Source organism: Salvelinus sp. IW2-2015, linkage group LG28 (genome assembly GCF_002910315.2).
Source record: "Salvelinus sp. IW2-2015 linkage group LG28, ASM291031v2, whole genome shotgun sequence".
NCBI classification, from domain to species: Eukaryota; Metazoa; Chordata; class Actinopteri; order Salmoniformes; family Salmonidae; genus Salvelinus; species Salvelinus sp. IW2-2015.
The window spans coordinates 10,071,336-10,084,187 of NC_036868.1; the positions used below are offsets into that span (position 1 = coordinate 10,071,336).

The 12,852-nt window shown below is 43.7% G+C and overlaps 1 protein-coding gene across 16 annotated transcripts in view; it reads right to left on the reverse strand.

The window, feature by feature from the left end:
- Positions 1–425: 425 nt before the first annotated feature.
- Positions 426–12,852, reverse strand: part of LOC111954399 (receptor-type tyrosine-protein phosphatase kappa) — a 40,583-nt gene continuing 28,156 nt past the window's right edge. For 4 of the 16 annotated variants that reach the window (XM_070435892.1, XM_023974129.2, XM_023974132.2 and 1 more), the window contains 19 exons: positions 12,363–12,523; positions 11,934–11,969; positions 10,510–10,521; positions 9,146–9,336; positions 7,806–7,893; positions 7,449–7,582; positions 7,297–7,314; positions 6,537–6,573; positions 6,294–6,391; positions 5,996–6,112; positions 5,660–5,814; positions 5,161–5,296; positions 4,848–4,997; positions 4,397–4,570; positions 2,555–2,686; positions 2,304–2,429; positions 2,005–2,168; positions 1,658–1,793; positions 426–1,014 (listed from right to left, as the gene is read on the reverse strand). In XM_070435892.1, the coding sequence (XP_070291993.1) occupies positions 961–1,014; positions 1,658–1,793; positions 2,005–2,168; positions 2,304–2,429; positions 2,555–2,686; positions 4,397–4,570; positions 4,848–4,997; positions 5,161–5,296; positions 5,660–5,814; positions 5,996–6,112; positions 6,294–6,391; positions 6,537–6,573; positions 7,297–7,314; positions 7,449–7,582; positions 7,806–7,893; positions 9,146–9,336; positions 10,510–10,521; positions 11,934–11,969; positions 12,363–12,523 (2,119 nt within the window). In that variant the 3' untranslated portion in view covers positions 426–960. The remainder of the gene's footprint in view (positions 1,015–1,657; positions 1,794–2,004; positions 2,169–2,303; positions 2,430–2,554; positions 2,687–4,396; positions 4,571–4,847; positions 4,998–5,160; positions 5,297–5,659; positions 5,815–5,995; positions 6,113–6,293; positions 6,392–6,536; positions 6,574–7,296; positions 7,315–7,448; positions 7,583–7,805; positions 7,894–9,145; positions 9,337–10,509; positions 10,522–11,933; positions 11,970–12,362; positions 12,524–12,852) is intronic. The other 12 variants (XM_070435898.1, XM_070435896.1, XM_070435893.1 and 9 more) reach the window with 8 other exon arrangements.

Here is a 12,852-nt window from a genome sequence, read left to right on the forward strand (position 1 = left end):
ATCTAATACTGATTATAATTAATTTTATTTCTCTACCATGTTCCTTTTGTTTTTCCAAAATACCAATACAGGTTAGGAGATCATCAGAAAAAAAATAGAACTCTTTCATGGTTGTCACTTGCCCTTCTGATATTCTATCTGCATTGGTAGAATTCACAAGCATGTTTTACACAAATTAACCACTGTAACATCACACAGAAGATAAGAAAACATTGAAAATAAGATACTACTACTGAAATGTACCTTAATACTTTAAAAAAACGACATTAAATGTTTACAGTTTAAAGGCATAGGTAAACATGGAATGAAGATGATTGTTTTTAGCCTTCAAAAAGGAATGTAAGTAAACGATAGATACAAACAATGTGCTTTATCCATATAGACATATTTACATAAGTCTTTGGCTTATGATTAAGATTTGCTACAAAATAAAAACAAAATGAGTCAGCCATCAGTCCACGATACAAACATTACCAAGCCAATGTCACATGTCAGCACTTATAGAGAGCTGTAATTTTTTCTTTCACATTTGTGATTGACTTCTATATATAGATATATATTGTTCGTTGACAATAATGCTGCTAATATAAAAAATAAAAATAAAAAAACGTTTTTAGCATGCAACACCTTGGCATTAGTGTTTCCCATTTTATTTTATTTTTTTACAATGGCTGCACGTAAAAAATAACTAAATCTGCGAAAGACATTGAAGCAAATGTGGCCTAGTGGCCGACACTTGTCTCTCTGGCACTGAACACGGCGAAGTACAATGGAGACATTTACAAACCACTCACATCATACTCCCAGTACAATTAGAAACATTAAAGAGTTTTCAAAAGAAATCCAAAAACCATCTATAGCAGTCTGTATAGGCTTAGTCAACGATGCCCACCTCCAAAGGATCTGTAGTGTTGGAATGGCTACCAGGTTCTGGAGTTCTGTTTCGTCCCGTCTTCTTGGCTAAGATGTCTCGAGGAACTCCAGAGCAAGGTCGTAGCAGAAACGATACTGCTCCTGTTCAGATGAAAACACATCATGTGTGAACCGTTGTGGTGCTAAAACACGATAAACACAATGCTACAGTAGAACCGTACACGATGAACAATACACTAATAACATGGTGATAACAAGATTAATCACTACTGAATGGCATATTCAATTCTGAACGTAAACATATGTTATTTCTAACTATTCTCTGGCAGTGAATTGAGGAGCTAACAGGTGACTTTGACACAGGGCTGCAGACATATGCATAGGCATCCTTTACATCTTCCTGTAAAGGATGTGGCAAGGTGTCTCTCATGTTTACCCACAACAGTTTATTTCATAATCTCGACAGACTCTTTTGTTCATTTGTCCGTGGTCCATAACATTATCATTGTTCTATATTTTTTGTCAATATCACCTGGTTATGATTTGTTCCCAAACCATCTGCAAAACAAATCTAACATGAGGTGTTCCTATCTGTTCTCTAATACCTTCATATTATTGGCTGGCTTGGTTCCAAATTTCTCCAGAAAATATCAGAAGTGAATATCACCAGAAATGAGAGGTGGCGTAGGCCTATGCTAATATACTGGCACTATATTAGTCAGAGATGCGTCTGTTGGGGAAACTCAGTTTGACTGAGCTGGAGTCAGCTGCTGGCCTGTCTTACCGGGCTGTCCACCATGTTGGGCTTGCTGTTCCTCAGGCTCTTGACGGCGTGGAACACGTCCACCACATTCTGCCTCTTGATCATCTCACACACGATGCTGATAGCACAGAACATGCCACTGCGGCCGCCTCCGTTCCTACAGCACAGGAACACAAGGGTGGTAACGGGAGGTTGGTTGGGTGACTAATGCTATTCTACACAACTGCCAAACTTGGCAAATACAAGCGGTGGGTGCAGATAGGAGAGATGATGGGATTTTTATTTGTATACATGTAGGAGGTGTTTGTGTGTGGGTGGTAGTGGCGGTAGTGGTGGTGGAGGGTGTGTGTGTTTGTGTGTACACTCACAGGCAGTGGATGATGGTGCGTCCCTCTCCCTCCTCACACTCCTCCTGCCACTTGTCCACCTGCAGTATGAGCTTAAGGAAGGAGCGCTTGGACGCTGGCACTTCTCTGTGGGCGGCCCAGCCCAGGTACTGGAACTGCCTCACCATCAGGTAGCCCTCCTGAGGCTGTGCGGAACACAGACACATACATTATCAACGGCAGCCATTTTGGCTCCGACTCTGAACGTCATAACATTATAACAATCAAACCATCAACCTCGATGGCAGCGACTAAAAACAACAAGATAGTGGAGCACTTACTCTGGTGAGGTTACATATTCTGAAGAGACGGCTGATGACGTCACAATCCATGGAGCAGGACATACATTCAACTTGGACAGGACCGTAGCGAAGCATCCCRTCTTCAGGCCAATACTGAGGACAGCCCTGATTGACAACAACAACAACCTTAGCAATGACGTGTAGCCTACCTTCACTCAATGCACAATAATGCGATTTGGAATCAGGGTCCACAGCAGTGAATGCAGGAGGGGGAAGTGGTCAGGCATTACCTGCGCTAGGTCAATCTCATTGAGCATGACCAGGGACGTGCAGCCATAGTCGTACACCAGCCTCCAGAAGTCTTTGACCGTGTTGGGCAGAGGGTGCTGGGTCACGATGAAGGCTGCTGGCTGTCTGTAGCTCTGTGGTGGAGGAAGTCAACAAGGAACCATGTAACATCTCATAGCACTGAGTCTGCAGACATTTACAGAGAACACATACTGAAGATATGATCCCTCTCAGAATGAACAATGTGTGCATATATGAACATGCAAGGAATGTGGAGACATTTCTGATGTTTGAATGACAAGTGTTTTTTTTTAAACCAGGGCAATCCATGTGGTGGGCATGCTTCTAGCAATAGTATATACATTAAATGAAGCTCTGCTGACATACACCTCAATTAAGCCATGAAACAAATCCAGTATAGTTAGAAGCATTTAAATATTCAGAAGTGAAAAGTTCAGAAATTACCTGGTATTCTTCTGACGGCTTGGTTAGAAAAAGTCCAAAAGTTTGTGAAGCGTACGAGGAAGTGATTTAACATTACCCTCCAAATAAAAAAGATCATCATCTGGCAAAGTTCTGCTTCTCTGTGCACATGAAATACCATCTCCCAGGATCTATGTCAATACTCCCAGGATCTATGTCAATACCCCCAGGATCTATGTCAATACCCCCAGGATCTATGTCAATACCCCCAGGATCTATGTCAATACTCCCAGGATCTATGTCAATACTCCCAGGATCTATGTCAATACTCCCAGGATATATGTCAATACCCCCAGGATCTATGTCAATACCCCCAGGATCTATGTCATCTCCGAGGATCCATGTAAATACATAGTTTATTATTTATTCATCGCGGTTTGTCTCATTCAGAGTATTTAGCAAGAGTCTCTTTTGAGAGTTCTGTTTCAGGGTCCATTGGAATTCTAGCAAGGACTGAGAAGAGGATTTTAATTCAACCTCTTTGTATAAAATACACTGTACAATACAGAAGAAAAAGAGCAGGGTCATGTTTAGTATGGTCACCAACCACATTCTCTTTGCCATATGCAATATATTGCAAAAAAAAGGCTACAGCTGACCCTTTTCTCAATTACACAGCTATGACAAGATGACTCCCAGGAGATGGATTCACTTTCTGGCACAGATCCTGATATCAAACTTAAAGAATCCTGATCCAAGAGGTCAAATAGTGAGGCATTTTGTTGTATTATGTGGATACTGTAGTAGAAGTTACCAGCTGAATTATTGGTAGAATTAATAATAAAATAACATGTGGTTATACACTGCACTTGTTTCACTTACCTCGCCCTTTTATCAAACGGGTCAAACTTTTTGGGGGACTTTTGTTTTATTTGAAAACCCAAAATGTTTAAAAGCTCAAGTGTAATTTAGGACCACATCAATAGCCATCTTGAATAATAATGTCAACAAATTACATTGTTGAAAAGATAGATGACCAAAACTTTCTCCAAAAAATTCAATTAATTTGAGCTAATTTTTATTTGATATTTTCATCGACATCACTACTTGCACTATGAGAAAATAATTGAAGGATTGTCCAAAAAGAACAGAAACTGTTGAGCACATGTTAAAAATACAATGAATATCAGTCCTTCTACATTTTCCAAAAGAGTACACAAAACAGAAGTATACACCTGGATTTGTCTCTAGCTTTCTGTCTCTACTACACATTCAGATAACGTCCAGTGCACTTAGTAAAGCCGAGGGAGTGTGTATGTCTGTGTATTTGTGCGTGCTTGCATATGTGTTTGCGTGCGTACGTGCATGTGTATACTGTGTGTGTGTGTGTTTACGTGTGCACGAGGGGAGAGGACACTTACATCCATAAGGGCAGCGTTGATGTAGTTGCTGCTCTCCCCGTCGATGGTGATCAGAAAGGGCAGACAGCGGTCTGGAGGCAGCATGTCCATGAAGCGGTTCTTCTCGTGGTTCCTGGGGAGCAGGGCGATGCTGCAGTCCTCTGGCTGCGGCTGAGGGGTCACCGAGTTCAGGGTCTGCAAACAACACAAATAACATGAAACCCCAAAAATGACAGGGAACATCGTTTGTTAGAAGACATTGGATGCATCTCAAATGGCACCCTATTCCAAGTAGTGCACTCAAAGGGAATAAAGTGCCATTGAGATGCACCCATGATCTATTTCCATATTTTTATTGTTGTCTTTTAGTGTTGTACGACACATGATTAACGTCAGGCTATAAAAGACTGAGGACTGAAACACGGATCGTGCCACCGTAAATATGAAAGGGCTTCAGAAAGGCTTCCAGTACCTGGAACTCGTCTTTGAGGTGTGAGGAGTTGCTCTGTGAGTCTATCCTGATCATGTCGTAGTGAGCTGCTTTGTACTCGCAGGCGGGGATGGCCGTCTCGCCACACAGACAGGCCTCTAGGATGGCGTCATGGATAAAGATGTACTGCTCCTGTGGCCGGACCACAGACACACACTCAGCAAGGGGAAGGCACTGCGTCTCCAGACAGTCCATGCATACAGTAGCATGAAATGAACAGACGGACAGCAATGGCGAATGGTGTTAATGTTAATTGGCGAGGTGTGTGGCGGTGGGGGGTGGATCTAGTAGTCACCTCAGTCTGTACCATGTTGATGCGTCTGGAGCGCAGGGCCTTCACGCAGTTGTAGATGTCCACCACGCCCTCCCTCTCCGCCATGTCCAGCATGATGTCGATGACGATGTAGCAACCTGTGCGTCCGGCTCCGGCGCTGACCAAGGTGAGAGGGCAGCGAGAGGACAGGGAGGTGAGCACGGGGCTGCGTAGCACCGCTCTGCAACGGCCTACATACCCAGCCGTTGTGCAGTACACACAACAATGTGATACCTTGTGCACGAGATTACATTTACAAGTGTGTGCATCAAAATCCACAACAACCACATCCTGCCAAGGGGCCACGGCGATATCTTAGCTAGCTTAGCAGTGGCTGACATTGAAGCGTGCTAGTTAGTTCAGGTGCACTCATTTCGTAGTCATATGACAGTGTCGCATGAGAGATCAAAGAAAAGTAAATCGGATGCACCTGTTTTCTCAGGCGGTCTGGCGTAGAGGAAGTGTCGCGTTAGGGGCTTACCTGCAGTGCACCACGATGGGCCCAGCGCTGGGGGGGTTGGACATTTTGACCCGGCGGATGAAGGAGAGGAGGCCTGTAGCGTGGTAGGGCACTCCGTGGTCAGGCCAGCCGGTGAAATGAAACTGCTTCACCTCCCGCAGCTCGTTAAAGCCTCTCTGATGACAGAGAGCATACAGGTTATTAGGTAACAACTGGTCTGGGTTCAGTATGACTTCCACATTTGCAACGTGTGTTGATTTTAAGGGGCAATCTTGGATTCAAGCAATAACAAAGCGGTGAATCCCAGATTGCCCCTTTAGCTGTTATTGACCAAACTGTTGAATATGACTGACTCACCCTCTCCAAGGTGAACGTTCTGACCACATATTCAGCAAGGGGCTCCACCTCCACAAATGTCACTTTGAAATCACCATAGACCTCAGCATCATCGGGCCAGTACTTGTAACACTTCACCTACAAGAAAATAAGCATTTCATTCATTTAAAACAAAAGACGTCTTTAAATACTACACATACTTGCACACAATAGGTGCCCAGATATACAGTATGCCAGATCAATATCTGAAGACTGATCCGACGCCTACATTGGCCTCCTGTGGTTTGGGGTCTGACAGCAATATGATATTATGACCTACCCGTCCAACTTCCACTAGGTTGGTGACCATGACGATACAGGCAGACTGCTCTTGCCAGACCATCCTCCAGAAATCATAGACTGTCTCATGGACAGGCCCTGGAGAGGACAACAATCGATCAATCAATCTCTGAACTAAATACAATACAATCTGATAACTCTTTATAAGATCAATTGCTCAATGCTGAAAATACAATATGAGCATCAAATCTTCTTTAGAGGTTAAGGCAGAACTTTGTCTTACCTTGGGTTGCAATGTAGTGACTTGGCCTCTGGTAACCCTGAAAAGTGCAACACACACAATATGTTAAGATCATTCGGTTAAGACTTTTATTTTGGTGTTGCAACAACAGCAGACTACTACACAGCATACCGTGCCTCGACCCCAGCTAGGTGGGCATGTGATATATCGTCATGAGAGTCAATGGCTTTATGCACTAATATGCACAGAGCTGTTCTCGTGCATGAATTACAATAAGAGCACGTTTCCTACTTGTGCTTTGAGTATCTGTCAATTAAACGGACGTTTATTCTCTGTAAAGCTCAACCCTGGTGTGTTTTATTGCCAAGAATTTCACATTAGCGAATTCTTCGTAGGAATAATACATTATTGTAGTTGGCTACTTATTAGCAAGTTGCTTCATAGAGTCGGCAGGTTTAACACCCTAAATGATCCCCATCAGATTGGATCTGGCTGGGTACAGGCACAGGCGGGGAGGCAACAAAGGAAAACAAATGGTGGCCACCATCTTGTATATATTCCTATCGAGAACACTAGCACACGGATCAGGGATGTACACGCCGGGCATGAGGACATGTGAAATGAGAGAAGCGGATGAACAACAGCATGGTGGGATCAAATCAAAAAGGGGGGAGACGAAAGGAGGTCTAACATCTCGTACAGCTGCCATGCAGATGTTATTAGAGGTAACCAGAGGTGAAACAAGGGAGGAGGGAGAGTGGGAAACATGAGGTGTGGTGAGGTCCCCTACAGTGATACTTACATCCCTGTACAGCCATATCTACAGCCCAAATCATAGGCAAGAGTGAAAGAAAGCACAACAATGTCAGTGAGTACAAGCACTTTGACTGAAGGAGGGAAATAAAAGCTGTATTCATATTGTTGACAAAGACATGCGTAGAAGGCCTCACATACGAGAGAAGGACGGTTGTGTCGCACACGTTCGCCAATGGAGGAGGCTGCGCCACTTACGTCAATGTAGTTGGCGTTGATGTAGTCAGAGGAAGGGTCGTCTTCCATTGGTTGCAGGATCACCCTAGAATGATCGTCTGCAATACAACATGGGTTAGCAGGATGACTAGTTGCGTTTCATTAACAGGAAGTCAAATCAAGATGATTCTTCTATATTTCTCGGGATTAAAAGACAGCTAGGTACATGATAACCGATGTTGCGATTAGCCATATTTAAATGAGCTCATTCCTAAAAACACACTAGGCAAAAGGAGGCATCAACATCTAGGAACTTTTTTTGAAGTTAAATACAAGACTTACATGCAATGATGTTTCCATAGCGGTTCTTGGTTCTGTTAGTGTCTTTCTTTGCCACGTCCCAGGAAGCGGACTGGCCTTCAAAAAAACTCTGCATACCAAACAGAATGGAACCGAGTGAGTGAGGCTGATAAGAAAACACATTTCGATAGAGTGTACAACACTACTGTCTAGACTAGACTGTGGTTAAGGCACCGCAATATAATCAAAGGGCAGTTTTCTATGGACTTTTCGATTGTACTGTATGTCAAGGACCATCACTTCAAAGCTTCAATGTCTGACCTGGTGCATCTCAGAGAACAATTGAGACAAAAGGGAACCACATTTCCTGATGTGGCCAATTTAAAAAGTGAAATGACTTCAACTGTCCATTGAAGAGGCATTGCAGCATGTGGTTTGATGTTTAAAACCTAAAAGTTTGAGAGATAATTATTACAACAGGAACTGGACACCACATTTAAACTTCCTAGAGCTGCATATACATAAATTCAGTCGAATGAACAACAGCGTAGTTGTGAAATAATCTATGGGGAGATGACTATCGGCGCTGAGCAATACTCACACAAGACAACTTTACTTTGCCTGAAACATTTATTTTTCTTCTTCATTGAACTTTCGAAGGCTGCGGAGCATGTAACTGAACATCTCTAAACCACTGCAGCAGTGCAAACCTCTCCCTGACAGGAAACTCTTACCCTGCGGGGCTGTGGTTGCCCCATCAAGTCAACACAGTGAGCAACACAGAACCTCAACAGGATGTGACATTTAGTGGGTATTTTGCTTGTTCTCCACTGTTGGGATATTTTCTCTTTGAAGAACCTCCCAAAAATGGAGTTAAATGTTTGATTTGAAGCAGATTGTATTTGAATGAACTTGAAGGTGGGTTGACTGTTTGAATAGTGAGACTGTCCGTAAGACGGCTGACGACCTCATACACTTAGCTAATATGCGTGTGAGCTGTCGCTTCATTTTAAAAGCTACTTGCCCCATTAGGGCCATCGTAAATATGCTATGTTATACATATAGATCAGAGTCTTAGGGCCTGTGTTATCTGTGTTATGCAGCATTGCCTATTTATTGCCTTACCTCTCTTATCTTACCTAATTTGCACACACTGTATATAGACTTTTTCTACTGTATTATTGACTGTATGTTGGTTTATTCCATGTGTAACTCAGCATTGTTGTATATGTCGAACTGCTTTGCTTTATCTTGGCCAGGTCGCAGTTGTAAATCAGAACTTGCTCTCAACTAGTCTACCTGGTTAAATAAAGGTGAAATTAAATTAAATATATATATTTTTTTTAATGTTATGAGTGTACTGTAGACTTTGGGGGTCTGACCTCATATTCCTCCTTGAAGCCGTAGCTGTCGGAGGTCTTCATCAGGTTGATGTGTTGGAGCAGGTCAGCCACCCTGATGGCTGGGTGCAGCTGACCGGTCTGGTAGGGCGACTCTGTCCCCTCACAGTGGTACCGAGGCACGTCCAGCAGCCGACTGGACTCTGCAGCAGCAGCCGCAGTGTGGTTCTCATCTGCCCAAGGAAATCACATGCTGGTGAGGATTACACAGGCTTGTGAAGGATCATCATCACCATCACTCACAGAATACATATCTGGCCTTAGCCAAGTTAAACTAAACTCCACGGTGTACTTCACATCAATGGCACATTGTCTCATGTAATTGCGTGCTATTTTTGGGGTGCTGAAATCCGTCGTTTATAAAAAAAAAAACTAAAAAAAACGTAATTTTATGTGACGTTGGAGCTCCAGTCCGTCCACTCACCTCCGTTGATGTAAAGTACATGGTGGAGTGGAGTTGTCCTTGGCTAATCTGGCCTGGGCTCAAATCACGATTAATACCTTATTATAACCAGACTGGGTGTTCTTCTCTTACAGAATTACGTTTACAAAACTATGTTTCTTTTGCCAAAAAAGAACATGGCTCCTGCCTTCACAAAGCAGCTAAGCTCTGAGGAGGATGTAAGTCACAAGGCACCTGGCAGTAACTGACATGTTGCGTCAGCTTGGTGAGTGGGCAAGACAGGGCTTGATAAAGCTGAGGAGGGGTGCCTGTCTTTCCCAGCAGACAGACAGGCAAACGCAGGGGCCTCTCAGTTACGACAGTGTGAGGGCAGGAGCCTCTCAGGGGAGAGACACTGGGCTCACAGGACTGACAGGCACCATATGCGCCCTTTAATGTCTTATCTGAGCCATGTCAACCCCTGAGAAACATAGCCATTTCACCTGTGGAGATGTGTGTGTGTCTGCGTGTGTGAATGTGGTTGTGTGTATGTGTGTATGTGTGTATGTGTGTATGTGTGTGTGTGGGGGTGGGGCTGGCTGTTGAGTCCTAGGTTATCTGCAGCCAGGATTTTCACCCCTCTAAAGCCCAGACTGACCTGCTGGCAATCACATTACCTACTGAGCCGTGAGCTCTATATCTTTTCTGCTTGGCTAGCCCCTGAGCTACTGCCAGCCTCTATATCAGGTTAAGGGGAATGTTAAGTTACAGATTTAAGAACCCTGCACAATTTACTGTCAGCGGAGGGGAAGTCGGCTACTGTTACTGTCACCCACACTCTGCACACACATTTCATGGCTCAATCAACGACACAACAGCATTGAGATCCAGTATTTGCGATCTGGTAATCAATTTCTTTTCATTAACCAATTTGGGACACTTTAGAATTTCCACACACACTTACCGGTAATTGGCACTTTACAATTAGGGCAGCAAGAAAAGAAAACAACATGAGCTTTTCACTAAATCAACAGTAAGCACACAGAGGTTGTAGTACATATATAATACATATACTATATGATGAAGTGACATGACGTCAAGCACAATACTGGAAGATGAGGGTGATGGAGGTGATCACCTAACAATGACGAGGGATTCACAGTTGACTGACAACTGACCCAAGGACCTACTTCGTATACAACACTGACTTTCTTACACATCTGCACACGGCTTTCTAGAAAGCTATTGGGTGACTGACAGACACACTAATGCAGTGGGCGGGATCTAAGAGGAGTGACACTAAGCTGGCAAGAGAACTGCTGCACTCTAGTGTAGAGACTATCTAAGCTGACATTTCTACTCATTTGCAAATTTGCACTACTTAATTCGGCCCTAACATACTAGACTGAGTCATGGCTTGAACTGCACCCTTCACTTCCTATTACCAAGCCCAGCGAGAACACAGAGCTAAAATAACACATTTTCACAGCAAATACTGTGGCCTGAGGGGGCATTTTAATTCCCCATCAAACTTAGGTTTTCAGTGAGCTGTAAAGACCCTCCGCGGTGGCTTGCTCGTTCTGTCAGTGTGGACTACACTGCTCGTGTCGAGTGTCTAACACTCTCCATCCTGATGTCCCGAGTGAACGCTGAACTCCATTACAAAGAAACTGTCAGATGTGTTTTTTTTACTCTACACAGACAGAGACAAGTCCCAGAGGGGCTGAGGGTGATTTAAAATGGCACCCGCTCACAAAGCCTGCACGACTTACACACAGTGACAGGATGACTGGTTTCATTCTATAAAAGTGTCATGTCATGCAGGACGTTGATCTTCAGGTAAGGACTCAGGTGAATGTAGCCATCGTGTATCTTCACCTGTGTTTGAATTCGTTTTCCCTCCTCATCTCTGAAACCAATGCCCTGAGCAGGATTTGGAGCGTGCCGACAGTTGTAATGCATACAGGAGTGACTGTGAGTCTCTGAATGTGGTTTGGACCTTTAGCTCCACTCTAACGGCTCATAGGTGGGTCCTAAATGCTGAAGGATTGTTCATCGGTTCACTGGAGGACTGCCATGTCTCCACTCTACCATGGCTGAGGGCCAAGTCTGTTTTACACTGGCAGCCAGGGGAAATCCAAAATCTGGAAACAATTCCTATTTTATTCCCCTTACTGGATAAGTGAATGTGGAGGCTAGTCATTCTGACTGTGGTACTGTATATTTTCAAGGCTAGATTGAGTTGTACGTGACTAACCAGACTCAACACAGAGACAATCAATGGACGGCTACAGGTTTACAATGGACGACTACAGGACTGTGACAACGACATGCATGAGGAACACAACAAGCCATGGCAAGGCAGATGATATAGCACCAGGGCCTCACCTAACACTGCCGTTGGCACAAGTGGATCATTAGGCACTGTAGGGAAAAAAGTGTATGAAATACATTCCAGAAGGCTTGAGTAAGCTGCATCACACAACTGAATGATACAATTCCAGGGGCAAGATGAACAGAGCATAAGATTAGAAGAAATTCGACCAAAATATCCTGTGCCAACAGTTCAAATCATTAAAGGCATTCATTCATATCTTGGGATTTTCCTATTATGCATTTTAAAGTAAAAATATGTAAGGTTAAAGGGCAACTTAACACCTCTCTTCAGAGCCTGTCTCATGGACCCTTCTTGGTGTTAGATAATCTAATGCCTTACAATGGGAAAGACCCTAACTGTCAGGAGCCTTTCTCACATGTATCATGTATCAGTGGAGGGTGGTGTTCCCCAGGGAACTGTCTTAGGACCATTATGCTTACATCTGTTGCTGAAGTTGTGGGAGTCCATAAAGGTGACGGCCATGGGATCCTCAGCGTGGAGCGTGCTCTGATCAGCATAACTGCGGTCCATGGCGTTCACCATGTGGGTCATCTCCTGCCGAGTGTTCCCGATGGCGTCTTTGCGCTTCTTGGCCAGTTTCCTGAAGGATCGGACGAGCAGGTTAAAATACCACAAAAACACATTGCCATCGATTATTCATACACAACAGGAAAGACTAAAGGGAAAGAGATGAAAGAGAAAAGCTCATCCCCATGACAACAGACCATTGGTTTGGCTTCCACATACGGCCTTTAAAAAAAAGTATTTTTCATCCAATAATAGGTGCTAACCTCACAAATACTCTATTATTAGGGTCAAGTATCATTCAGTACAATGTAGGAAACATATAGGGGAAATCCAAAAGGAATCAAAATCATGCAGGAGTAACTTCTGCTTTGAGGGGGACAGGTAGATGCTTCATGCTAAGGT